The sequence below is a fragment of the Coprinopsis cinerea genome (genome assembly GCF_000182895.1).
Source record: "Coprinopsis cinerea okayama7#130 chromosome 11 map unlocalized cont3.11, whole genome shotgun sequence".
NCBI lineage: Eukaryota > Fungi > Basidiomycota > Agaricomycetes > Agaricales > Psathyrellaceae > Coprinopsis > Coprinopsis cinerea.
The window spans coordinates 1,487,362-1,512,968 of record NW_003307534.1 but is presented as its reverse complement, the minus strand read 5'-3'; the positions used below and the strand labels follow the sequence as shown (position 1 = coordinate 1,512,968).

The 25,607-nt window shown below is 52.7% G+C and overlaps 11 protein-coding genes across 11 annotated transcripts; 5 read left to right on the top strand and 6 right to left on the bottom strand.

Annotated features, from left to right (window-relative positions):
* Positions 1–1,755: 1,755 nt before the first annotated feature.
* On the top strand, positions 1,756–3,865 carry CC1G_05483 (NADP-specific glutamate dehydrogenase). The gene is made up of 6 exons (XM_001838878.2): positions 1,756–1,891; positions 1,954–2,118; positions 2,171–2,417; positions 2,477–2,643; positions 2,699–3,298; positions 3,364–3,865. The coding sequence occupies exons 1-6, from the start codon at positions 1,859–1,861 to the stop codon at positions 3,502–3,504; spliced, it is 1,353 nt and encodes a 450-aa protein (XP_001838930.1). The 5' UTR covers positions 1,756–1,858; the 3' UTR covers positions 3,505–3,865.
* A 585-nt stretch (positions 3,866–4,450) lies between these two features.
* On the top strand, positions 4,451–9,068 carry CC1G_15727 (hypothetical protein; the record flags this gene model as incomplete). Its single annotated transcript, XM_002910252.1, has 17 exons — positions 4,451–4,588; positions 4,682–4,735; positions 4,785–4,933; positions 4,991–5,056; positions 5,134–5,495; positions 5,546–5,763; positions 5,994–6,551; positions 6,611–6,904; positions 6,954–7,108; positions 7,317–7,359; positions 7,466–7,513; positions 7,748–8,029; positions 8,083–8,313; positions 8,371–8,478; positions 8,532–8,757; positions 8,808–8,991; positions 9,050–9,068. The coding sequence occupies 17 exons, from the start codon at positions 4,451–4,453 to the stop codon at positions 9,066–9,068; spliced, it is 3,135 nt and encodes a 1,044-aa protein (XP_002910298.1).
* Positions 9,069–9,589: 521 nt separating this feature from the next.
* Positions 9,590–9,952, top strand: CC1G_15726 (hypothetical protein; the record flags this gene model as incomplete). The annotated part of the gene is made up of 1 exon (XM_002910251.1): positions 9,590–9,952. The coding sequence occupies one exon, from the start codon at positions 9,590–9,592 to the stop codon at positions 9,950–9,952; it is 363 nt and encodes a 120-aa protein (XP_002910297.1).
* Positions 9,953–10,046: 94 nt separating this feature from the next.
* On the bottom strand, positions 10,047–11,197 carry CC1G_05486 (hypothetical protein; the record flags this gene model as incomplete). The annotated part of the gene is made up of 3 exons (XM_001838881.2): positions 10,047–10,091; positions 10,146–10,916; positions 10,973–11,197. The coding sequence occupies 3 exons, from the start codon at positions 11,195–11,197 to the stop codon at positions 10,047–10,049; spliced, it is 1,041 nt and encodes a 346-aa protein (XP_001838933.2).
* Positions 11,198–11,905: 708 nt separating this feature from the next.
* CC1G_05487 (hypothetical protein) lies at positions 11,906–12,692 on the top strand (the record flags this gene model as incomplete). Its single annotated transcript, XM_001838882.1, has 4 exons — positions 11,906–12,037; positions 12,109–12,221; positions 12,304–12,534; positions 12,608–12,692. 4 exons carry the CDS (start codon positions 11,906–11,908, stop codon positions 12,690–12,692), a joined length of 561 nt encoding a protein of 186 aa, XP_001838934.1.
* Positions 12,693–12,799: 107 nt separating this feature from the next.
* Positions 12,800–13,624, bottom strand: CC1G_05488 (orotate phosphoribosyltransferase). The gene is made up of 2 exons (XM_001838883.2): positions 13,516–13,624; positions 12,800–13,456 (listed from the first exon to the last, which is right to left on the bottom strand). Exons 1-2 carry the CDS (start codon positions 13,617–13,619, stop codon positions 12,877–12,879), a joined length of 684 nt encoding a protein of 227 aa, XP_001838935.2. The 5' UTR covers positions 13,620–13,624; the 3' UTR covers positions 12,800–12,876.
* Positions 13,625–14,018: 394 nt separating this feature from the next.
* CC1G_05489 (hypothetical protein) lies at positions 14,019–14,597 on the bottom strand (the record flags this gene model as incomplete). Its single annotated transcript, XM_001838884.1, has 1 exon — positions 14,019–14,597. One exon carries the CDS (start codon positions 14,595–14,597, stop codon positions 14,019–14,021), a length of 579 nt encoding a protein of 192 aa, XP_001838936.1.
* Positions 14,598–15,209: 612 nt separating this feature from the next.
* CC1G_05490 (aspartate kinase) lies at positions 15,210–17,460 on the bottom strand (the record flags this gene model as incomplete). Its single annotated transcript, XM_001838885.2, has 7 exons — positions 15,210–15,497; positions 15,548–15,985; positions 16,045–16,295; positions 16,352–16,547; positions 16,587–16,682; positions 16,742–17,234; positions 17,297–17,460. The coding sequence occupies 7 exons, from the start codon at positions 17,458–17,460 to the stop codon at positions 15,210–15,212; spliced, it is 1,926 nt and encodes a 641-aa protein (XP_001838937.2).
* A 1,296-nt stretch (positions 17,461–18,756) lies between these two features.
* On the top strand, positions 18,757–21,583 carry CC1G_05491 (hypothetical protein; the record flags this gene model as incomplete). The annotated part of the gene is made up of 2 exons (XM_001838886.1): positions 18,757–20,376; positions 20,429–21,583. 2 exons carry the CDS (start codon positions 18,757–18,759, stop codon positions 21,581–21,583), a joined length of 2,775 nt encoding a protein of 924 aa, XP_001838938.1.
* Positions 21,584–22,300: 717 nt separating this feature from the next.
* On the bottom strand, positions 22,301–23,077 carry CC1G_05492 (hypothetical protein; the record flags this gene model as incomplete). The annotated part of the gene is made up of 1 exon (XM_001838887.1): positions 22,301–23,077. One exon carries the CDS (start codon positions 23,075–23,077, stop codon positions 22,301–22,303), a length of 777 nt encoding a protein of 258 aa, XP_001838939.1.
* A 1,551-nt stretch (positions 23,078–24,628) lies between these two features.
* On the bottom strand, positions 24,629–25,607 carry CC1G_05493 (hypothetical protein; the record flags this gene model as incomplete). Its single annotated transcript, XM_001838888.1, has 4 exons — positions 24,629–25,254; positions 25,307–25,421; positions 25,476–25,516; positions 25,574–25,607. 4 exons carry the CDS (start codon positions 25,605–25,607, stop codon positions 24,629–24,631), a joined length of 816 nt encoding a protein of 271 aa, XP_001838940.1.

The window sequence follows — 25,607 nt, the reverse complement described above, 5'->3', positions numbered from 1 at the left end:
CGTAGCGACACGCTTGAAGTACAGCAGTCTTATCAAAACCCGCATGCATAGATACGGCGGGTTCGGTTTACATATACAAAGTGGCCTATTGGCTTATATACAAGGGGAGGGGTGGGAGAGTTTGCCCTTTCTCTTGATGCCTTTCTGACCCTAACTCCCACTTCTCGTATACTGCCATTCACTTCGAATCGGGCTCTACGCCTCGGGTGGCCTCAACGACGCCGACGAGCGCTTAATTCTACCAACGGAATCAAGCACGGACGGACGGCGGACGCCACGGTACGTACACCGCCGTCGACGTCAGTGGTCCGGGCATAGACGGACTCTGGCGACAAGACAAAGGCGAGCACGCCACGTTCCACATGCCTGGGATTACCCGCGAATCGACAGATTCGAAGAAGGTTGTTGGTTGTGTGATGGTACTGGGTGGTGGGTGCCCCGTTGGGCTGGGAATAGCGCTCGTGTGCTCAGCTGACCCTGTTCTCCGATGAAGGAGGTGCTGTTGTTGGGGTCAGGGTCTAGACGGATTGTAGGTTAGTCGTCAATGGTTGTAGCCTAATGGTGTTATGGCGTTGTAGCCAAGCTTTTCTGGTGATCTTCGTTGAATGGTCCAACTGGAAATCCTCTCGTCTTCTGAAGGTATTGAATAGCCAGAAGGAGGATAGGCTTATACTACTAGTGTGGTGCGTGATAGAGTGATTTTACAGTGGATTCCAGCTGACTGGGTCGCCCCCCAAATCCGCAGCAGGCACCCTTACTAGGCCTCTTTGTAACATACGAAGATAAAGGCCTTCCCAATGGAATCCATTCAGTTTCTCAAAGATACAGTCGTTTGCATAATTCCGTTCATGTTGGGGAAACAAAAAATCGGCGAAAAGGAGCCGATCAGTGATGCGACTGACCGGTCTGTGCAGCCAGCCTCATCCAGGAGAGTGAGCAATTTCTTTCACATCTAGTTTTCGTGGTACCTCCTGAGCGAGGTTCTCTGCTTTTAGGGTCAGTGGTTGAAGATGGTATAAAAAACGATGGAATATTGGCTTTTCGCTACGCTGGGCTTGGGGAAATCGTCATCCTCTGGCGCGCTCGAGCGTGAGCCCAACCTATTCGGAGATGCCGCCATCACATCAAAGTGGTTTTTCTGTCTGGGGGACCTGAACGGAATTATGCAAACGACTGTAAGGGAGTTCGGAATAGAAGAGGAAACAATAGTCGAGTGGCGACGGCACAAAGGGCTGGATCAATGTCAGAGCGCGGTCCCATGCTGTCGCATCGGGTAGAGAAGGAAGACGAGTCAGCTTGAGGAACGCAGGGAGCTCGGATATTCGGTGTGGTTAGACCGGGTAATTACTACACCAATGCTTGGCTCGCTGACCCCTACTCCTTCGTATAGGTCTTCTATTCCCTTGCTTATTGGATTTGTAGACCCATTCGACGCTCCAGGTCAAGGACTACAGCCTTCCAGATTGCCAGACTCGCTCATCCTTCTAATTCAACGCAACCTTCTTCGAATTGACCAACACCGGCGCCAGACACGCTCCATTCTGTCGACCCGAGTTGTACCGAGAGGAGCATCAAGGCATGCGCTCATCTGACCTGATCGAAACAGCGGCCGATCGGGACAAAGTTGGCGAAAACCGATAAGCAAATTGCTCCGCTGTGGCTTTGGGCACTGCCAAACAAGGCAATGAGAGATAAGGAAAAGAATGAAAAGGCGGCAGGTTTCGAGTGGAATTGTGTTTCCTTGTCCCTCGTCGACTCGTTCCAACCACAGCTCGAGTTCGCAGCACTACACAACTTACAAGCTTTTAAACGCTTCGTAACGCCTACTTCTCTCACCCCCAACTTTCCTCTTTCCGAAATGGTCAAGCCTATTGAGCCCGAATTCGAGCAGGTAGGTAGAGCGCCCTTCTTGACGCCGCCCCGCTAACTGACGACTGTCCTCTCTTTTTCAAGGCTCTCAACGAGCTCACCAACAGCTTGCAACCCTTCTTGGCCGCCAATCCCGAATACACAAAGGCACTCGAAATCATCCAAATCCCCGAGCGTGTTCTCCAATTCCGCGTTGTCTGGGAAGACGACCAAGGCCAGCCGCAAGTCAACAACGGTTTCCGTGTCCAAGTGAGTCTCTCCTCGTCCGAATTCAATTATAGATTCTGAGCGGGTATTGTAGTACAACTCTGCTCTCGGTCCCTACAAGGGCGGTCTCCGACTCCACCCCTCCGTCAACCTCTCCATCCTCAAGTTCTTGGGCTTCGAACAAACGTTCAAGAATGCGCTCACCGGTCTCAACATGGGTGGTGGAAAGGGTGGCTCCGACTTTGACCCCAAGGGCAAGTCGGACAGCGAGATTAGGCGGTTCTGCAATGCCTTCATGATGGAGCTGTACAGGCACATTGGAAAGGATACTGACGTTCCCGGTGAGTTACCCCTGCCTTTCAACTTTTGACAACCGTTGCCTGACCTGGACGCTCTACAGCTGGTGACATTGGAACTGGTGGACGTGAAATTGGTTTCCTGTTCGGTGCCTACAAGAAGCTGCGAAACGAGTTCGTCGGTATGCTCACTGGCAAGGGTCTGCACTGGGGTGGAAGCTTCATTCGTCCCGAGGCTACTGGATATGGTGTTATCTACTACGTCGAACACGTACGTCCCCTCTCTCCACTCCCCTCCGCCGTAAAATTTACCACCGCTCCACCAGATGATCGCCCGCTCCTGCCCTGAATTCTCTCTCAACAAGCCCTCCACCCTCGTCGCCGTCTCCGGCTCAGGCAACGTCGCCCAGTTCACTGCCCTCAAGGTCATCGAGCTCGGCGCGACCGTCCTCTCCCTCTCCGACTCCCGCGGCACCCTCATCGCCGAGGAGGGCTACACCAAGGAATTCGTACAAGAAATCGCCAAGCTCAAGCGAGGCGGTGGTTCTTTGGAGGAGCTCGCCGACACCCCCGGCTACACCTACCACGCCGGCAAGCGCCCCTGGACCCTCCTCCCCAAGGTTCACATTGCCCTCCCCGGTGCCACCCAGAACGAGGTCAACAAGGCCGAGGCTGAGGCGCTCGTCGCTGCTGGCGTCCGCATCGTCGCTGAGGGCTCCAACATGGGCTGCACTGAGGAGGCCGTCGAGGTCTTCGAGGCTGCCCGCAAGGCTGGCAAGGGCGTGTGGTACGCTCCCGGCAAGGCCTCCAACTGCGGTGGTGTCGCCGTGTCTGGTCTCGAGATGGCCCAGAACTCGCAGCGTCTTGCTTGGACCACCGAGGAGGTTGACAGCCGCTTGAAGAAGATCATGTCTGACTGCTTCAGCGTGAGTACACACTATCCGATGCTTTTCTGGGACTTCCTTATTGACTGGTATATTCCCTTGTGCAGATCTGCTACGACGCTGGTGCCAAGTGGTCTGGTGAAGATCTGCAAGACGGCAAGATCCTCCCTTCGCTTCTCTCTGGTGCCAACGTGGCTGGTTTCATCAAGGTCGCTGATGCCATGAGGGAGCAGGGTGAGTGGTGGTAAATGAATCGACCTCCACTACATATCCCCCCTTGCAGATGGACGACGCCCAAGACCCAAATGCAATTTTTTGGCTTTGCTTTGGCCTTGGTGGTGATCCTTCTAAAGGCTCCATACCTCTTCCCTCCCCTCCGCACCTTCGACCTCATGCCATACCTCTCACTCCTCTCGCCCGCTTTTGGGTCGTCGACGCACGCTGCCATGATAGCGTGTGCTCACGACCACTACATACCTTCGCTCCCGACTTGCTTTCGTGCACATCACACCCTATGCTTTCGACCACCCACGCCCTCGAGATCCTGATTCGAGGACTCGATAGAATAGGGCGACTTGATACCCCCCTCGACACCGCGGATCCCGACTACCAAGGGCTACAAGTTTCTACTTGGATTTGAATAATGCCTGACTGGGACCCCTCCGCTGGTGATTTTGGCTTCCTCCTTTACACTCCCAAGGGGTGCAACTGTTGTTGAAGCCAACTGACCCTTCTCCATCATCTCCGCCCCCTCATCGACGACATACCATGTACATCCGCCTCATCCCTCGATCACACGATCTACTCATTCCTACTACCTTTACGACGCACTCACTGTTATTTATGCATCACATTTGACAACCGCTTTCTGCTCTCACTCATCATCATCATCATCGACTCACGACTCATCACATCTGTACCACCTTTTTTTCTTTTGCAACTTGCTACTATTTGATTTGTTAACGTTACGTTCTTCCCGCACGCCTTGATAGGGTCTTGTTTACGATGGTCATGAAATTGTATAATTATAATTTCTTTGAATACGACAGTTTTGATCACTATGAAGAAGAGATTTGAGTTTTGAATATGAAGACGAGACTTGAGCTCGAGGCTTGAATAGACGCCGAATGCGCAGGGCCTTATCGCCGTGCGATCTTAACATGGACAAACAACTGTCAGGCCCTCAGCAGAATCATGATACCCGACGGTGCTTGTCTCCGACCACAATGGGGGAACCGCCAGAGGGAGATTCCTGAACTTATTGAAGTCTCTCCCTTTTCAGAATCGTGCTTACAAGGCATAGATGGAATATATCCAGACTCACAGTCCTCAGTACGTTGTTTTCATGTAGCTGTCGAAAGGACGTGTTTAACGTTAGGGATAGCCCGGTGTATAACGCAAACTGACGTGAACTTGGACCTCTAGATTCTTTTCAAGATATATAGAGTACTGGGAAAAGTGGGGGTCGAGAGGTCTCAGGTATGCCTTCTGGACCGCAGTTTAGAGCTAATCTAAACCGAGTTTATAGACAGGATCCTACCTCTACGTTGCTGGAGTCGATGCATCGTCTTCTGCGTCGTTAGCTGCCTATATCAACTCGTTAACATACGCTATCGAAGACACTTCTGCTTGGTTCTCGACGACGGCGACATGGAAAGTGCGAAGCGGGACATACTGGTGAGCGTTCGTCCCGGGAGGCCATGGTTAGACGAGGAACTGACGGACTGTTAAAAGTTGTTTCAATGCATTCTCCAGAGTCGACATGCGAGTCGACGTTAAGATCCCTGGAGGTGTGCATGCGTATGTGATCGATCTGCGCGGTGAACGGTACGGCAATCGCTACATCGAAGTGGACATTCATGACACGGCACCCACAGGCACGAAGCGACAGCGGAAATTTGGCAAGAGACATACGTATCAGCATTGCTCAGGGCCATTCTGTACTCGGACGACCCCACCTACGCGCTTGAAGCTTATCGGAAATTGGATCCCATTACAACAGCAGAAGGCGAACTTCGATTCCTCCAGGCAGCAGAGGCTCTGTTCTCCAAGGGCTGGCAAGTGGGCTCTGATCCTGAAATCCAGGTCGCAACCGTCGTTTCGAATCATCTCACCGCGGGGATCATGAAGTACTTTGGAGACAGTGGTCGTTATCAACAAGCAGCAAATCTCTTCGAAAAGCTTGTTATTCGGGAACCTGAAGTCTCTTCGTTACTGGCAAGAAGCTACATCGGAATGAGTGCGTACATTCGAGAGTTCGTGCGCTTTCCATCTAACACGCCGTTATAGACGAGGAAGTCAAAGCTGTGCAAATCATCGCGTCGGCTATGCGAGAAACGCCCCAATCTTATACCCTTCTCCACGTCCAATGCGACTTCCTGCGTTCGAAAGGCAAGTTCGAATGGGCCCTCAAACTTGCACGGCAGGCCGTCAACTGTGCTCCCAGCGAGTTCGTCACCTGGGAAAAGCTTACCGATATCTATTTGGAGCTCGGCCAGTACGAGTCGGTATGTTTACCCACACACATACTGAAAGTTCCCGTCGTTGACAACTTCGCCAGGCCCTTCTCACATTGAACTCGTGTCCCATGTTCACTTTCAACGGTCGGGACTCCCATCGCACGCTTCCAGTTTCCAAGATCCATCTCCCTTTCACAAAATCCATCGGTGAAATCCTACCCGGAGCGAATCAAGACTGAAGACGACGAGGCCGATCACTGCCCTTCTTCGTTTGCCAGCACCAGGTCTCCGCGGAACCTGGGCGAGGGCGTATGCTCTACTCGTCCCGGCTAGTCTCCCAAATCGGATGGGATGAGCTCCTCAAGACACGGAGCAGTGTTTTCGTTATGGAGGAAGAATACCGTATGCAAAAAGCGCAAGCCGAAGTTAAAGCCACAACCAACGGGGTCGACAACGGTGGTGATTCGCCTGCGAACGGTGATGCTGGACGCGCGGTGATTCACGAAGACGGAACTGTCAGACCTTCGATGGACGATAAAGCCTCGACGCGTGCGATCCCGCCTAGCCCCAAACATCAGGAATCGATACCGACGATCAAGATCTCTGCGGACGGGGATCAGGAGGAGGAAGGCGAGGAGGCGGACATTGTCCCCACGCCTGTTGCACCCAAACCAGGAGTGCAAAAACCACAACAAGCGGCGGCTGATGAGAGTCAGGATGGTTCGAGCGAGGCGAGCAGCAGTGCAAACAGCCCTGGAACTGGCGAAGCTTTCTCGTTTAGCAATAAGCGACTCTGTGAGCGGTGGTTGGATAATCTGTTCATGGTCCTCTACGAGGTGTGTACCTATCTCTCCCATTTCTGTTGTCGTCTGATCTCTTATCTGACATCCTTCAGGACCTCCGGGTGTGGACGATCTTCCGAGCTGAGGTGGCACACTTCAAGACCCAGCACGTCGCGTACCGCAAGACAGGAATGGAGTGGGAGATCTTGGGCGACCTAGGGCTGCGGTTGCACCATAAGGAGGAAGCCAAGGAAGCGTACCAGCGGTGTCTCGATGCGCCTCGCTACTCGATGAAGCCGTGGCTCAAGCTAATGGAAGTGTACGCGGAGGAGGGTGACATCCAGCGGACGATCCAAACCGCAATTCGGGTCGCTGCATATCAATACGCCGACTACACTGAGATGACGGTAAGTGCAATGCCTCTTGTTTACAATCTAGCGCTGACGATTTGTCTAGTATCCCACCTCTATCTCTCGCGCGTTCTTCAAGTTGGGACAGATCCATGGGTTCGCCAAGATTTCGTTTACACTTCTTAGCATGGGGCTGCCGGATCAGATTCTCAAGATCATGGAGAGCTACCTGCAGTATGGGAAGGTGTTCAAGGTGGAAGGGTATGATTTCTGAGGGGAAGCCATGGAGACCTTTAAAACGGGCGTGATGGTTTTATATGGATCCCTTGAGTGGTTTCATTTTCGAACACTTTTTCTTGTCTTGACTTGATGCTCGGTGTCGCTGTTGTTTGTATTCTTCTTCGCCTTTTTGACCCGATGTTAGATTCGTGTGGCTAATTGTTAATTTATTATTTCCTTGCACATTCAGTATTTGGGTTGCGGCAATCACGGACTCCTCTTCGCAGCTGCTCGTGAACTAGACAACATAGCTTTCCCTTAATAGCGCAGTCGATCTTCCACGAGGCTCTGACCACCTGCTGCGGACAGCATAAAATTCACGAGCGACCTTGTACATAGCGTGAAATCGGCGGGTGCGGCAGTCTCGAGGTCCTGTGGTACTACAAGGTGCTACCATGCTTACTTTCATCCCATCATTTCGTTGTTTTCTCTCCCTGCAGGCGCCCAAGGTGTGATCGACAGAGGGCCTCGCTCCGACAAGGAGGAAAACAGGAGGAGGAAAACGTGGGGGTGGTACGGTCTTATAACCTGCTGCACCACGCAAGTTCGCGTCCTTCCTGCTTTCTTGCTCTACCTATCCGTTCTGACAGCCCTTTCCTCCTCCATCCATTCATGTCGCAGTCAACTACTCTTCGCAGGTCCCCCAGATTGTCAGCGCCGGCGATGTTGGACGACTTCGAAAAGGACACGATCGAGAGGATCAGAAATGATGACGAGACGAAGAATAAGGTCGAATCCATGTCGGACGAGGAAATAAAGACCAAACTCATCGACCCCAGTCTGAAAGCGGTGAAGAAGGAGAGAGAGGAGTTCGACAAGAGGGTTGCTGCTACGGAAGAAGCCTCTCAGAAGCTGCAGAATGCCCTTATAAAGGCTATTGCCAATAAAAACGTGAAGGAGTCGGTTCGTCCTTTCCAACCAGTATGACGGCCTTGTTTCGCTAACATGTATGTCAGGTGACCTTTTCAGGTGCAAAGAATGAACACCTGCAAGAGTTGGAGGTCTTCCCCAAGTCGGTTGGCGCCTTGACCGACAAGCACATCGCCCGAATTGCCGCCCTCATCACCGAGCCCAAGGACGAAAGCCCCGAGACCGTAGTAGGCCTTCCAGCAGAGGACGATCGCCCCACTGTATCCACAGAGGCCTCCGAGAGCTCAAAGGCAGACACCATTGGTCAGCGGGTGAAGGTCAGGAGAAAAGCACGGTCTGAACCCAAGTCCGACCTCGCCCAGCCGACATCCCAGTCGGAAGAAGCCAAGACATTTATCAAGTCCTTTGACCCATTCTGGAAGCGTGAGGGACATGTCTTGTGTGCCAACACTGAGTGGATCCACGGTAATACTGGAACAAAGGTACAGCTCTCTGGGTGTATGGGATGTTGCACAGTACTGACACCAACGTCTAGTCTGAGGCCCGGGCCCGCGCATTCATCGACCACTTGGCGGTACCAGCGGCAAGGTTCTGTCAGAAAGAGCTCTCCAATGACGCGTTCGTTCTGTTTGAACCGAATATTGCGGACGGCGACCTGCAGGGTAAGAGAGGAGGACCGGTCGAGTTCCCCACTCGCACTGGCAGCGGAAAGACGCTGTCGTTCACCGGCCGCGTTGACTATGTCCTATCTGCCGGTGAATGTGAGTTTCTAGATTGCATGAATCTGGTACAATGTCTCACATTCAACTAGTACAAGTAGGGCCAGCCAAGTTGACCGACGCTCGGAATTTGGCCGAGTTCTGGGACAGAACCCAGGCCAATGCCCGGCGCGGCCGTAACCTCCTTGGACTGTTGGCGAAAGAAGCAAAGAAACTGATGTCAAGCAAAGAGCTTCTTACCCATCTCCCTCAAGTGATTCTAGAAACGATGGCGACGTAGGTGCTCCGAGTATTCAGACTAGGAATGCAGGACTAACTTCTTTCGAACAAACAGTAGTCGTGTCACCAAGTAAGTATTAGAAGAACAGCCTCGCTGCCTTGAAATCGACCTCCTGATGTAGCATGTTAGAGTGGACATCATTCCATGGATCCTCACCGATGGAATCCATTGGATTTTTGGAATCGCGTGGCGTGAACGAGTAGATAATCAGGATCGATGGGAAAGTCAATATTTTGACAGCTATGATCTTGTGCTTGAGGAGAGAGGGGAACGGTCCTCTCGACCTGGGTAGAGTAAAGGTTGTAGTGGCCTTGATTATCTACTGGGTGAGTGGCTCCCAATGCAACCATGGCTTTGAAATTCAGGAATGCTTATACTTAACAGATGTCGGTATCAAGACGTCAACTCAAGTCCTTCTTCAGGAACTTGGAAGCGTAGAAGGAATGACGTGCGATGGGTCTACTTATCTATGTGAAATTGGGTTCATTTATTTATGTGAAATGGATTATAATGTATTTAAGGACATCGCTACGTCTCCGTCTTCGAGCAGCAGAGACCACATACGAATGGGTCGCAAAAGAAAACCAGTTGTCCATGCAGTCTGTCAAAGTGGATGATGGTACCTTCACGTCGAACACTACTGGGAAGATTGGTCTCGAAGAGAGAGGCGGAAGGCACGAACGGAGGATCATCTGGCCACCTGTAGCACATGAGGGTGTCGACTTTTCTGCCCAGGCGTACGCCCAGGCGATAGTGGAAAGACATCGGAAAAATATGAGAACGAAAGTCGTCTTCACCCAGGTCGCTCATTTCAACGCTGCTGGCGACCTCCTTGTCTGGGTCTGTGGAGATGGACAGACCGATAAGGGTGCTACCATGGGTGGGGAGAACAAGCCTGATAGATTCGCCATTGTAGAAGAGTTGAGTGAAGGGTGGTGTCCCAATGTATGGGGATGACGGTGCCCACTCCGGCTTGATGTAAGCACCCCTGGAGGGACCCTCTGAAGCTATGGACGGACAGGACCGTCCCCAATCCCAAATAGCGATGCGGTCATCCGCCCATCAATATTCTCCTGTGCGGGAGTAGCACCATCAACTACACGGAAGACAGACGTCAGGGACAAGTGCTCACATTTGGGAGTGTACTCACCGGGGGAGTTGGTCCCGGGATGGCGACACCAGGGAGGTTGGTTGGATCTTCGTCTCCGGAAACAGATGTCCAATCCACAATCCGTACCCCCAAATCAGACCCGTTCGGGTTCCCGTCTCTCACATAGGCAACATGTCTTCCAAAGAGTGAGCAGCAGTTGCCCTCTCCGACGTATATATGGTCCGAAAAGGCCTTCAGCAGTTTGCTGGTGTAGCCGACATGGGTCCCGCCTTCCACTCGCGCGTTAATCTCCCAAATCTCGATTAATCCTTTGCCCCAAGTTACTCCAAGTATACGGGCGAGGCGGAAGGTTCGGGGAAACAGTCGGCCTTGGAGTGTGGTGGATTCCCCATCGATGCCCTGGGTACCAAGCACGTCTAGGGCGGTAGATATTTTGGAACAGTTTTCGAAATTAGGCGACGGGACGAGGAGGTGCATGGTCGGATCGGGTTGCGTCGGGTCGCAATAGAACAAGGAGTCGTCGTTTCCACAATAAATGAAAAACCGACCACCAGGCAAAGGTTCCAGTGGACCGAAAATCCCAGGAGGGCATGCGTGAGACTCCATAAAACGGAGTTCGAGGGAAGGATCCAGGAAATGGTCCCATCCAGACAGCCAACCCACGATGCAATGCTCCAGGTCTTCGCCAGAGCAGTGTTCCAAAGGCTTTGGAAGGAAAAACGGCCGGGGAAATACAGTATCACAGTACTGAACTAGCAACGAGTGCCACACCTGGCGCTCTTTTGATGCTGCATGCAGCGAACGGCAGCACTGGAAGCATGTTGGTCAACGTGGACGTTTACTTTCATCGTGAACACAGAACGCACCTTGCGAAGCACCAGCACGTCATCCCAGTCGAGATGGGACATGATTTCGATGAGTAAATCGTTGGGCAAATGTGCAAGATGTGGTTTCTGGCCTTGGGATTTATCCTGAACGCGCCACTGACGCGACTGTCCTTTCAATTCAGCTTGTGATTCACCCAAAACGAAACAAAGTGACTCGCCTTCCATATCCTGCGCTGCTGTACAGCGAGACAGCTCAGAAGACATAGCGCTGCAATACACAGAACATCCGACGCTCTGGGCGCCTGGAGGCTCATGCTTGAACTTGGTCAACACCTGGCTTCAAGTGCCACGGCGCGGCTGGAGGTTAACCGTGTTTGAAACTCAGCTCGAACACAGCCAGGGCTCCCACGGCTTCCGACGGGCGCTTGTGATGTGGCTTTTTAGCACCCTCCAGGGTACTCGAAACGACGTTGCCTTGTCGGTTACTCAATAATTAGTGGGTTATCCCTGCGTTTCCTTCTATATCTCAGCCCCCTGCCAGCTGGACTACCCAGTAGACTCTTCATGGGGGAAGGTGGTTCAGAACAGCGTCAAACGCAGGCATCCCGGGATTCGAAAGGCGGAGGATGTCACTACATAGCGTGGTGACATTTCCGCTTTCCCTGGCCCTCTCCCTGATCGCCGAGAACGCCAGACTTGGATCTGAGATACCGCCGCCCATTGTAGAACCTCAGCGGAGCGCCGAATCTGGAGTATAAGTAGGATGGGTACCAGATGCACACGTTGGGTTCTCTGGCTTTGTTCCCCCCGATCGAGCTGGCCTCGTTGACACCACACCACATTACACCCACTCTCTACTCACACTACACCCACTAGACTGGTCCAGTTGCTTCTACAGCATAAACTGTAACGCACACTTCAAACTCTATACACACACCCCCCAAGTTGCATATATATTCTTACCTTTGAAGGATGGCATCGAGGTGGGGGTTTGTGGGCCTCGTGTTGTTCACAGTTACGCTGTTCCTCTTTTCGAGTCGAGTTGTTGCGCGCCCGCTGTCGGCGTCCTTCAAGACCCATCCGATTAGAACTCTTACTGTTCAAGTGAGTACTTAGATACCCATGCATGAGGTCGGGACGAGAGTATTGACTGACAACTGTATCTCTGAATTCAGCGGAATTCGTTCCATGATGTCACCCATTCCACGCCATCTGAGGTCTCTCGGCGTAGCCCTCGTCTGTATCTACGCAGTCCCAAATTCGACCCGAAAAAGATCCTCTCCGTCTTGTACGTACCATTTATCCTTAATGACTTGGACGAACTACTAAATTACCGTAACACCCCTACTACTACCCTCCCTCCGACGCAGCTCCCCATCAACCCCCGAACAGAAACAAGCCAAACTCGCCGAAAAGATCGCCGCCGCCCAGGCGAGATGGGCAGCCGAGAAGGAGGAGCAGCGAGTCAAGGCGCTCAGGAAGGATTCCTTGACTGTTGTTTCGTGTAAATGTGGATCGTTGAAGGATAGAGCGGTCAGGAGGATTCAGGAGGCGTGGAAGGGGGATTCGAGGTTGCACAAGTTTGGGCAAGTTCAGATTAGGTGAGTCACACCAGTACCAGTACTTTTTGTGGGTCGCCTCGTATGTGCTGATTGTGTTTGATTTGCGATATAGCGTCTCGGATGCGGGGGTGGCCACTGCGAGATATTATAATGGCGACAAGGTGACGGATGGTGGTGCTGTTAACTACAAATTGTAATTGTATTGTAGGGTCAATGGGTATAGCAGATTAAGCGCCGGTTCGCTTATTTCTGCAGTGGGTTTTATTTCCGTCGAGACCGTCAGAGGTGGGAGGGAAGTCGGGTTCGGGGCACCGAGCGGCCAAAAGGATGGAAAGGTCAATTCCAATTCTATATTACACAGATAATAGGCAAAAATGGCACCTATTTCAACCCATACTGATCCCAATACTCTTTCATCTTATCCAAGTTGGCAGTCTCCCCATGAGCTTCAAGCCAAACCATCAAATCCCTCATCCGCAAAATCGACAACACCCGTCCCTCGCCAATCAAGCCCTCAATCTCCTTCACCGTACTACTCACACCATCCTGCCCCACCTCCTCCCGATTAAGCGCCTGGATCACACCAACCACCTCCCCGCCATGCGCTCTAATCGTCTCGATCGACCCGCGGATGGCTTTGCCAGAGGTCATAACGTCGTCCAAAACCAGCACCTTTTTGCCTTTGACGTCGACGCCGACCATCTTGCCGCCCTCGCCGTGGTCTTTGGCTTCCTTCCTGTCGTAGGCGAAGCCGACGGGGATGTTGTGCTCGGTGTGGAGGACGAGAGCGGTGGTGGATGCGAAGGGGATGCCTTTGTAGGCGGGCCCGAAGAGGACGTCGAAGGAGGGGATTTTGGAGGCTGCTAGTGCGTCGGCGATGGTTTTGGCGTAAGCTTTTGAGAGGGAGGCGAGGATGGGCCCGGTGCAGAGCAGACCGGCGTTGAAGAAGTAAGGAGATATTCTGCCGCGTTTTGGTCAGCGAGGGCTGTATTTGAAACGAATGGAAGATATGTAGCGCACCTGCCGGATTTTAGAGTGAATTGTCCGAATTTGAGGGCGTCGACCGACATGGCGTGCTCGATGAGCTCATTTTGGTAAGGAGATAGCGATTCTGAAAGGGCCATGGCTAGTCTAAGTTTGTGGTGGTAGAAGAAGATTGACCTGGGGATTTCCCTATCTTATCTGGAAGGTAATCAGTGGCTGTGCCATCTGAACGATGATCTTGGGCGCCTGTTTGCCTTCGCGTGGCTGTATTGGCATCCTCACACAACCATGTGTTCTTTATCTTTGCTGAGATTCTCACAAAACATTGCCTGAGTCTGCTCGCAGAAAGCATAGACAATCGTATGTAATTCTGGATCATCGCATTCTATTACTATGAAACACTGTTGTACTATAATGTCATTTACGGAGAAACAAATCATAGATTTACATGTACGGGCGGAAGGCAGCAGAACGAGCTACTAAACCAGGTAGTGTTCTCAAGTTGCAGGCGTCGCCGGGTAGAGTAGACAACAAGCGCCTCAGAGTGCGCGGGCAGAGGACGGGCCTTGAACAGCATCGAACACCAAGAGCCCACCATGAGATTCCAAAGTGTCCAAGGTATCAGCTCGTCGCTTGTCAAGCATCCATATGACCGAGTCATTGTCGTCGGGGTAGTCCTCGCGTTCTTTATCCACCTTGGCTTTGTGGGATGCGGTGCTGGGAAGTCGAGTCTTCGAGGTACTGGGAGCAGGCGCGGGTTCCTTTGACTTAAAGTTTGGAGCTTCGTCCTCCACTGTGACGGTGCTTAGCGTAGACTTGAAAGAATCCTTGCACCCCGAGTTCTCTGCCACGGGTGGCGGTCCATGTCCTAACATCGCACGCTCAGGCATCATCTCATTCTGGGTGGAGTTGTGAACGGGCTGCTTGGTGTTATCTGGCTTGAAGTCCAGAGCATCGTCCTCAAAGATTGTGCTGAGACTCGGTTTGACAGAGACCTTGTCCCCAACGGCCGGAGGTCCATGCTCTCCATGGTCTTCTTCCACGTGCTTCCAGAAATCGGATTGGGACTTGGTGCTGAAGCCGCAGTCAGGGATAGGGCAGTCGAAAGTGAGTGACATGTTGTCGGGGTTTTCTTTTCAGAGAGTTGACTGAGGACGGAGAGCTGGGGGGTTGGCCCGGGTGGGTGATGAAAGCCCGTCTGCTTTTATACCATTATTGAGTCTGCCACTCTGACCATCAAAGGGTTCGAACGTAATCGATGCGTTAGAGATAAGGAAATAAGAGGAAGTGTCAAAGTGGTGGACAATGAGCCACGTTTACTGCCACGGGCGCTTGGCGGCCAGTCCAGGTGAGACGGACAATGTCCCTGTGGATCAAACCATTGTCAGGAGATTCGATGTTCCGCGCACCTCTGAAAACACACTCCCTGGCTGTACGTTCAGCACCCCATATCCCGCGACAACTGCGGGCGCCCAGAAAGCTCCGTTGCCTGTACCCGGGATGTGCAGTATTCATCCTTTGCGTCCGGATCGTGAACGATCCAATGCAACCGCATTCTCCATTGTTCCTCCGCAGCCACAGAAAGGGCAGTAGAAACATCCTACAGGGAGCCACCTCTAATATTCTACCTGCAACATTCGTGCTCAAGCCTGTTAATGAATGATTCGACTCTAAAACAGCCAAGGTCCAACTGTCGGAGAAGACGAGAGCAGTCAGACTTAGTTATTCCATCACCAAATCCATGGCACCTCACCTCGACCCATTGGCTCTTCAGGCGTAATCTTCAGACAACCTTGGTGGATGATATTCAGCGCCTTCACGGCGTCTCGGGCAGCGATAAGACACGAAATATTGATCTCGCTCGCTCCTTGGCTGATCATCTCGATGTTGACATTGCGTTCGGCGAGTGAACTGAACATCTTGGCGGCCACGCCAACCATGCTCCGCATGTGCTTCCCGACGAGAGAAAGGATGGCCAGGTCGTGCTCGACGGACACCTGAAGGGCCCGCGATGACAACTGTCAGTCACGGTATACGATAGATCATTGAAGGTGGAGATGGAACGTACCTCTCCAAACCGCTTCAATTCAACGACGAACCTATCCGCCATCCGTTTCCCAATCCCATCCGCGATGGCCATACTAACATGCACCTCAGACGTACTGATCAAATCCACCACGACTCCGTAGCGATCCAGCGTCCCAAAGATACCAGCCAAAAACCCATGGCTCACGCTCTTCCTATTGGAGTGGACGTTGATTACCACTATGTTTTCTTTGATCGTCACAGCGGTTGGCAGACGTCGGTTACGGGGGTCGTCGAATCCGTACCCGTTGGTGCCTAAGGGGAGATGGGTGGGCGGGCGCTCGGAGGAAGGGTTGGTGGTGTGTCCGTTCGTCCACTGGCTATCCTGCACGGGATCTTCTGGCGCTGGGTGGATAACGGTACCACCACCCGAAGGATTTTGGACGTTCTTTATGCGGATGGGGATCTTCTTTCGAATGGCCTAGGCAACCGCATAAGGTGTCAGAGACGTCGGGAGACATGTCACCAAAGTATACGCACCTGTTCCATAACGAAGGGATGAACGACCTCGCTCCCATAGTAGGTCAACTCGGCTGCTTCATCTGGGCTGATAACAGGTATGAGACGGGCTGAAGGCACCTTCCTTGGATCGGCCGTGAAGATGCCGTCGACTTCTTTCCAGATCTGCAGCTCGGACGCATTGAGGCCGACGGCTAGGAGGGCAGCGCAGAGGTCTGTGTATCCCCTGCCGATTTGAGCGAGGAGTGAACCTGGTACAGGGCCGAAGAAACCTACGAAGAGGGCTGTTGAAGCAGATGTCAAGCTGAGGGATTATAGTAGAGCGCACCAGTCACGACAGGGATTCTGCTCCCGCATTGGTCGATACGCTGTGCGATGACTTTCGCGAGTTCGTCGTAGAAGGGTTGTTCGAGACTGATTCCCCCAACGGATAGATCCGAGTCGCCGGTGAGGTGAGAAGACGGGACGATGTCTTCCAAAGAGACGTATTCAGCTTCCATGCCCTGAGAGTCAATCCATGAGATCTGTAGGATCGAGAACAGGACAGCAACGTGCATATATACCTGGTCGCGGAGCACGGCTGCCATCAGCTTGCAAGCGAGTTTCTCCCCCAGCCCAATGACGCTATCCTTAGAACGGGAAGAAATTTCGTCTATGACCTGGAACCCGCGGAAAATGTCAAGTTCCAGTAACCTTGTCGAACAGCTCCAATTCGCACCTGCGCAGCGCACAAGAAGCTCCTCAACCATTCACAATCACTATCAATTTCTTTCTCTAGTTCGGCCAGGATCTCTGGATCGCGGATGGACGATCTAGCAGCTTTGAAATGTTCATCTTTGATCAAGTCTACCGTTACATGGAACTCTGGCAGAGCTGACTTCACCGAGTCGCCGTTTAGCGGTGTGAAGCCGAGGATCCCGTTCCTTCGAGGAGACGAAGAGCCGGAGGACCTCCCATCGACAGACCGTGGAGAAGGAGGTGACTGTGAAACTCTGTCGCCGTCAGAAGTATAGCTGTACGTTCTTTTGTTGTGGCCTGGCCTTGGGTGAATTGGAGTGTGTGCTCCGTTAGCGTGACTTGTACCGCATTTTGGCGAACGTTGCAGGGCCTGCGAAGCCGCTTTAAGAAGGAGAGAGGTCGTTCCGAGAGCTTTGGTCGACCCGGATCGTGCTGAACACACGATGGCCACCTTGTGACCGTCGAGATGCTTTCTGTGACGATGCTGAGTTAGAACACATCGTACACTCGGAGGAGGGTGGACAATGCGACGCACGCGACGACATCTGTTGCGATTTTGATTGGGAATTTACCAACGCTGGTGCCCCCGAACTTTTGAACAAGCCATTTGGTGGACAGGTCGGTTGGATTTTGGCGAAAGCTTTCGGGAGTTGGAGGAGCAGAGAGCGAGTCCGACAAGGGAGAAAGACCAGGAGACATCGTGAAAATGGCGTCTGCTTGGGCAGATAACGAATTTTGACAGAGAGAACGGAAGAGGTGGGTAGGCAAGCCCTGCACTGCGCTTCATCTTATACTGCGCTGTAGAGAGGCGTTTGTGGCAGGTTGAGTGTGCTGGAACGGTAGCGATCGAGTAGCGCAGTGCTAGTGGCGCGTTGGCAAATGTCGCCATCCAGGGTACTTCTTGCGCTATGGCCTAGCATGGCAGTCAGGCCGCCACCGTGTTGTCGTCGCCTCGTTCCAGTATTGTTCTGTGGCTCTAGTCGTGTACTAGTAGAACTGCGGCGGTCTGGTAGGCCCTGCACCCTGCAACTTATGATACTGGGCATCCGAGAGGTTGTATAAAAGGCGATTCAGATGACTGGCGAATCTTCGTCCTAGACCTCGTTGCTCGTTGAGATCCTTAAAGAGGTTAGTCCAGTTGCGCCCCTCCACGTGCCTAGATTGTCATCGCCAAGGCCCAAGTCTAATTGGACGAGAGGTTCGCGGACTTTGGAATTGGCCCAGTTCGCCAACATGTTACTGATTGAAGTCTTTGCTGTTTGGCCCAGGGGTACGCAGAGAGCCTGGGAGGTGGATGATAACTGGACGAAAACATTTGTCACGTGTGACCACAGACATGGCGAGAGGAGCCCTCGGCGAGTTTCCCTGTCATACGATAGGGAGTGACTAGCTTTGCCACTGTTTCTCTGGTTGAACTGGGGAACGGAGGTCGGGATTTTGACCCGTCTGGACTCTGCATGTAAAACTCTGTATTCAAAGCTGCGACTTGGAAGGACTGTCGATTAGTCCCGCACGAAGTTTGGTTAAGCATATTAATAACGCCTACATGCTTCACCGATCGTCAGACATCTGGCAACAACCGCGTGCTGTGTTCAAAGTTGTCGAGAAAGATCGGTCAGAGAATGAAAAATTTGCATACTTGACCAAGGCTTGAATTCAAACGTTCAGGTTGCTGATCATGGGCGCCAACTTGACGACCCGCCATTCGGCACAAGTTCGGCATGGAAAGCCAAGCAGGAGCAAAGAGATTACCTAATTATCTTCTGGGTCGGTTCTTTGTTGTGCTCGGTCCCCACTTTGAGCTTGTTCAACGACGTTGTCGAGACGCGACGACGACGAGCACACCGCCCAGGACAACGACAACGAAAATCTGGTTTTGCTCGACTGGGATCAAGCCAAAGACGTTCTCCCCGTTGCATTCGACTCCATCACCAGCTGAAATCACGGTTTACCGCGGCAAAACCTTGACCAACCACATCGCTCGCAATAGCAATAATGCTCTCCACCAGCGCCATTAACAAGGGAAAGGGCAAAGAAGTCAAGATTTCGCTGTCCATAAATCGTTCGAGGTCGTCGTCTGCAACCAGTGCCACCAATATGCCGTTCGACGTCGAGGTCATCCCAGACGACATCTGGCTCACCATTTTCGAGCAATTGGGGCCTGGCGATCTCAGTAGACTCTCAGCGACGTGTCAAAAGTTCCACCACCTCACCCAGAGGCCACTTTTGCGGGAAATTACCTGGTCCAAGGCTTCATCGGCGGAACGCAATATCCGGGATTGGGGTGCGGGTGGCTCCCTGGCCCAATTCACGGGCATCGTCCGCAAGGTCAAGGTGCGCCTATCGTTCAAGAGGATCAATCAAAACAACGCGATTGTCGCGGTAGGTGCCTCCTTGCACGCCGTCAACGAGTGGGGAACTGATCCCCGCCATGACCCGCAGCACACCGACTGGGAATTCTATGACGCCGTATTCCACAGGCTTATGTCCTTCGGCAACCTTCGCTCCTTGGAGCTCGTGGACACCATCGTCACCCCCGCCCTTTACCCTGTATTGGCAGCTATACCCTCTCTCAGGGAATTGAACATCACCCGATGCACCTTTTTGTGGTCCCCCCTGTATCCTCCCATTCTCTCAACTCTGGGGAGGCCAAATCCACCTGGCGGTATCCCTGATCAATACACCATGCGCCGGAATGTAGACGAAGCGACCATCGCTGCACAGAGGCAATGGTTCACAGATAACCACACGTTTGACTTCCCGACCCAATTGGCCCACATAACGCATCTTACATTCAAGTACAATCGTTCGAGCCCCCTAAACGACGACAAAATCCGCACGCCGGTTGAAGACTTGCCCTACATGGCTTCCGAGCTCAACAAAATCACCATTCTGCACCCACTGTATTTGCTCACTCTTCCGTCGTTGACGGAACTTACCCTTACTTGGTCGCCACTACTAATGACTGTCTTCGAGGCGTTGAAGAACTCGCAGAGTTTGACGAGCCCACCTGGAAATCTCCAACTTCCCGGAGGGGTCCAGCTTCCGATGAACCACCCATTCCATCACCTACCTCACCAGGCACATTTACCAAATCGTGGGGGCAATCCGTTCGGAATCAACGTCTTCGTTCCTCTTCGACCTTCGTTCCCCAGCCTCCAGCATGTCACCCTTCTTGTAGACGACCTCAGTCGCGACATGATGGACTCGCTCGTGGGTCTCTTCGAACAGCGCGTCAACTCACCAGCGCCTGGCTTGGGGCCACTCCGTACCAAGCTTCGAGTCGCAAAGCATTCTCTTACTGAGCAGCATCTTGGTAGCATTCAGTTCAGGCTCCCCGGTGTTTATCACTACGAAGGACCCCTCCAGGTTGCCGGTTTGCTCGCTGCGGGAATGGGTGCTCTGAATATTGCTAACCCATTGGAGGAGATTCGCATGGGTGACGCCATGGAGATGAACATGATCCTTTACACTCTGGAGAAGCTTCCTAGGTCGTTGAAGAAGCTTGACATCAAGATGTACAAGTGGGATCAGGAAATCCTTTATGCTGTTCGGGCTTTGTTCAAAGAGCTCAGGGAATTGGTTATCCGATATGGTAGAGGTGGTCTCAAGGAGGTAAGTATCCCTACCCTCTTGTGTAGGTCCGATATTAACGCTAGTCCCGTAGAACACGCACGTCATACTCGGATCGGACATCCTTCCAGAGCTGCAACAGCTGCACACGCTTCGTCTCCTACCGTCTGGCGATTGCGTCAAGCGAGACCAACAGCGACATTCCTTCCCCTCCAACCACGGAACTATTCACCACATTAACCCCGCCTCTAACACTTGGTGGGCCATGACCTCCACCAGTGCACACACTCCGATCCATCACCATCACCACCTTCATCCTCACCCTCACCAGATGATGCCGAACCTTGGTCCTGGCGGTCATATCCAGGTTCAACCCCTCGGTTTACAGGATGATGACGAGGACGACGAAGAATTTTGGTCTGACGATCTTCTTGTTGATTTCTCTGATGAAGACGGCGACCTCATCGCCCCAGGTGGGCCAGGACCGTCTAGTGCGGCAGCTGCCGCTAACGCCGCGGTTGGTGGAAGCAGCGCAGCTGGGCCTTCCGCCTCCACCTCACACGCCTCGACCTCGACCCAAGCTGGTCCGAGTACCGGGGGCTCAGGCCCTGGTTCAGGAAGCACTTTTGGGGGAAGTAGCAACTGGAGACGCAGCGCGTTCAGATTCCCTATGTTCTCTCCGTTTTCTAACCCGGGAGGCTTCCTTTCCACGAGCTATGTGAGCTACAGCTCCCCTTCTGCCTCCACATCCGCTTCAGCCTCTTCCTCGTCCGTCGCCTCGACGTCAACCGCGGTTGTATCCAACAGTGCTGGTCCATCGACATCAACCTCCGCCTCTACTTCCGCCGCTGCCTCTGGATCCGCCAGTGCAAGTGGAAGCCAGAGCCACCTTCCTTCCAGCATGACTTTCGGTGGCCACATTGGTCCCCGCGAACGCCTTTCCGGTCGTTCTCGCCACCACCACAACTCGGCGAACCTTGCTTCTCTACAATCGCAACGCACGACTGCTGCTCAAATCGAGGCGGAGGAGCAGAGGAAGATTACGGAGAGTCTGAAGGAGGATTTGGCAGATTATCTTGTTGGGTGGAATAGGCATTGTCCGAGGTTGAGGGTTGTGCAGATGGAGCATGGGCTGATGTGGGTTAGGAGGTTTGATGGAGATGTTTGGACGTCTGTCGTCGAGAAGGATGGAAGTGCGAATGGGAATGGAGGATGCACGAGTGGAGGTGGTGGCAGCGGTCAGGCGTAGGTGGTACGGCTTGGGGGCCGTTCGATCACAGCTTGGAACCTGGAATTCGGACCTAGGGCTTGACGCCCGAGACGGTCAACAGCACATCAATTCGGACGAAGAATTTCAAGAAGCGACATGGACATTGAGATGAACTTGAACTGAAAACAACGGCTGGACTTTTTGACTGATTAATTACTTGCGGGTTATCGTTTTCTGGTGGCCACGTAATGTCTTTGTATATTGCATTTTCCAAGCATTTTGTACTGTATAGTGTATTGTACTGTACAACATTTTTTTATTGGAAATATATTGTCGAGAGGCTAGAGCGCGAGGATGTCTACATGAGCCCCAAGGCGATCGATCACCATGATCATCCGGGTTTCCTTTTCGAAGTGTGTCGCAAAGTGGAACTGCCCTTTCATTCCGCCTATCGAGTTCATGTAAACAACTCTGATCTCAATCTCGAAGCATTCAGCCTTGGAAGCTCAAAAGAAATCCCGTGTCGGGCTATAATGGATATTCTGAATCGATATCATTGCATATGAAAATATATTAGTAGAAACATGGACATAACGATGAGCACATAAGCGAATCTAAGGTTTAGTAGGGACAGGAGTCTAGGTCTTTGAAGGCACTTCAGAACTAGGCTATGCCAGGGGATATTATCGGAGGGCTGCCGTGGACCGGGAAAAATCTACAGCTGAAGAGGCCTGACGAAATCCAACTCGTCTAGATTCAGAAGCATGGCGACGTTAGGTCGTAGGATCCGAGACTCTGCTGGGTATCTTGGCCATCGCCGTTCAGCATCTCGAACAACCACCTCCACTCCTCAGGGCAAGTCTCGAGGTCTGGATCAGGAATGGCTGCATGGATATCGTGGGGGAGGGCAGAGCTGAGGTGTTGTGAGTTGAGAGTCGGTTCGTCCATCCGAGATATCGATGCATCACTTTCACCGAGGGTGCTCGCAGGCTCTACTGGACCCTGGTTCCCAGAGTCGTCTGCAGCTAGTAGGACCAGGCCCTTCCCATCCCAGTGGTGAGTCTGGTGTTTTATGCCACCAGTCATGCGCGTCGAGCCAGGCTCCAGAGAGTTGCTGTCGACAGTAGTAAAATCATCAATGTGTGAATTCTTGCTACCATCGCCCTGCAGCGAGTCAACTGTTGCGGCTGGCCGAGTGAGGCCCTCGATGGCCAGCGTCATGAGATCCCGTGTACCTCCTTCGAGATCTCGGTGCCACCTTAAGTGTCTGACGAGGTTAGTCCCGGTGAAGGAGCAGCCAGGGTATTTACAAGGGAGGAGAGGTCCGCGGTTAGGATCGTGAACCCCCATGTGCCTCTCCATCGACGTTTTGCGCGTCGTGGTGTAGGCGCAATCGGGGAACTGGCATCTGAAGCGGCTCGCGTATGGGTCGTGAATTGCTTGCACGTGTCTGGTGAGGCCTGAAGAGTGTGCGTAGACCTTGTCGCAGGAGGGGCAAGGGAATACGAGGCGGCGGGTACTAGTAGAGGACATATTTGTTATGTATCGTTGGGAGTGTTGGGTGGGCGGTTTCGAAAGAAGGGGGAGACGGGGGCTGTCAAGTTGGGGAAGCACATAGCTTGACCTGGGCCTTATGTACTGTTCTCAATCCGCAGATATGAGCGTCAAAGTGCAGGGAAGTTTTTTGGTACAATGAGCTTGATGTCCAAGCAGCCTTGACAGGTTGTCTTGGCACCCAGAATATCTTGTGCTGGTTCAAGCGCATGATCCACTGTCCACTGACGTGCGCGGTAGACAATGATTCTTTTGAAGAGAATGGATTTTGTAAGAATCCCCCATTGTCCCCAGTCTTCTGAAAGGGGTTCCGAGCCTTTACGTAAGTAAAGATCGGTTTTTCAGAGTCGTAGGGACCCCTCGCCAAGAGTGCGCCGAGCTTTGTATTATAGCCATTAGGGAATTGTGTGATTGCCCTTGCCTGCCGATTGATACCATCAGCTGATGGCTGGCAACTCCCGGCTCAGGTCCGGCTCAGGTCGCGCTCAGTGTCGCGCAAACTTAGTTTGTCAGATGGTCTCCTGGTGGGTCTATGTTGCGGTGAGACTGAGAGTGTGGGGGAGAACTCCGTAGGCTTTCGCTCTGGGAAGGCTAGCCTGACTCTGTGAAAGGGACGAGATGAGCCGCGAGGGTGGGTGGGTGAAACACCGACTCGCGTTGCTGGTCTCGGTTTTCTCTTTGCTTAGCCATTTCTCAGAGAGTACAGGAATGTGAATTGGTCTTCTAACGATCTGCGATTACGATGAATCATGATTTACTTCTACGATAAGTTCTGGGATGAGGAATTTAGTGAGTCATCTGGGGGGTGTGAGTGTGTGTGTATCTATTATAATAGATTCTATGCCGTGTGTATAAGTCTACATGATGCAATTAGGTTCGCGGGATCTAAGTCTAGTTTGTTGTAACTTGTGTATGAGGAAATCATGGATTAGCGTTGGCTGAGGGATTAATAATTTAAGCGTAGGCACTGTCTTTCGGGGCTGGGTAAGTTGGGGTGTGGATCCTGGGTCTGCCCTTGGCTGGTGTAGGCAAGTCGGTGTAGTGGGAGAGGAGGGTGGGAAGATGAAAACAATGAGTGCTCTATTTTGACGAGGGGGACGGGCGGTGAGGTGGTGATGGTCGAGGTGCAAGCGCACCCCATTACATCGATCGACCCACTATCAATGGTCCGGAGTCGGGGATCAAGGCCATTGATGTATGGCCCAGATCTCGGAGCTCTGACGTACTTTCCCACCAAGACTGATGGTAGAGCTCCCGGGTCTCGGCTACCATCACAGCTCACCAGAGCTCCTGAAAAGTCCACCATGGTTGACGGCCCCGGATCTCGCTTGAGATAGGTGACGTCGGGCAGTCGGCGCGCTGAACCAAAATACATCGGCGCCTCTGACGCTGCCGCCGCTCATCACGTTTCCTCAATACCTTGCACAAGCCCCAGTCTAATGGTGGATGGGATCCAATTGACAACGATAATCATTCATTATTCTAGGAAGAAATGTCGTCTGGCGTTGGTGCAGAAGCGGGAAATTAAAATTACTTGAGGTCCAAAAGGGTCGTCATACCCTGAATGGCTTCGGCCAAGACAATACTCTGGTCGCGCAAGGTAACCGCGCTCATCACGACCTTGAGGTGCTCCTTGAGTTTGTCCTGCATCTCACAGCTGTGCAGATAGTGGTTCACGAGCGTCGAAAGCCAGGCCGACATGTAGTTGAGCTGGGCATCGATTAGGTCGGTCGGAATCGCGCCTCCGTCCAAGGAAGCAAGATCGAAGAGACCATCTGGATCAGCTAGGATCTCTTCCCGCACTCGGGGATCTAGCCCATCCAATGCCTCCTTGACCGTCGACTCCATAGCCGCTCGAATTGCGCTTGCATCAGCGCTTGTCCCTTGCTCATTTCCCCCCGTGCTCTCTCCTGTTTCCGACAATTTAAACGACAAGGGAAAGTCAGCGTTCTTCGGAAAGACCTGGCGTTGAGGGTCCCCGCCTGTAACGACGCCCGCCGATATGAAGTCGCCTAGGATAGCTGCGGCATGGCGGTCGGGAAGTCTCGAAAACCATTCGGAAGCCTCCTTCTGGTTCGCAAAGGGAGCCCATATGGCGTCTCCTTTTCCCTTCCCCGCGTCCCGTTCGTCTTGATCGACTACCATGGCGGTAGCATCTGCGGGCGAACCTTCAGAATGTTCCGCGGCGGGTGCCCGCTCTCGACTCACCAGGCGGCGCCGAGTCTCCATCTTTCTTTGACGACGTAGGCGAAAGGCTAGGGGGAGGAGGTATCCTCTCCTGGGTGCTGAACTCTCTCCAGGCTTCCCCTGTGGCTCCTGCTTCCTTTTGGCGGGGGGATTAGCAGTCGCCGCCGCTGATCAGAGCGATCTAACTCACCTCGCCATCTTCATCGTTATCCAGGAACCCAGGGCGGAAGTCTTAATATTATTTAATGTTAATGATACGCATATGGTTTTTTGAAATGGAACAATTACCGTTGAATAGTGCGCTCGACGCTTGATTCGACAT

Coding starts and splice junctions, on each gene's coding strand:
- CC1G_05483 (XM_001838878.2), top strand. CDS start 1,859: ATGGTCAAGCCTATTGAGCCCGAATTCGAGCAG. Junction 1,892..1,953: donor TTGAGCCCGAATTCGAGCAG/GTAGGTAGAGCG, acceptor CTCTTTTTCAAG/GCTCTCAACGAGCTCACCAA. Junction 2,418..2,476: donor AAAGGATACTGACGTTCCCG/GTGAGTTACCCC, acceptor GACGCTCTACAG/CTGGTGACATTGGAACTGGT.
- CC1G_05488 (XM_001838883.2), bottom strand. CDS start 13,619: ATGGCCCTTTCAGAATCGCTATCTCCTTACCAAAATGAGCTCATCGAG. Junction 13,457..13,515: donor TTCACTCTAAAATCCGGCAG/GTGCGCTACATA, acceptor AAAACGCGGCAG/AATATCTCCTTACTTCTTCA.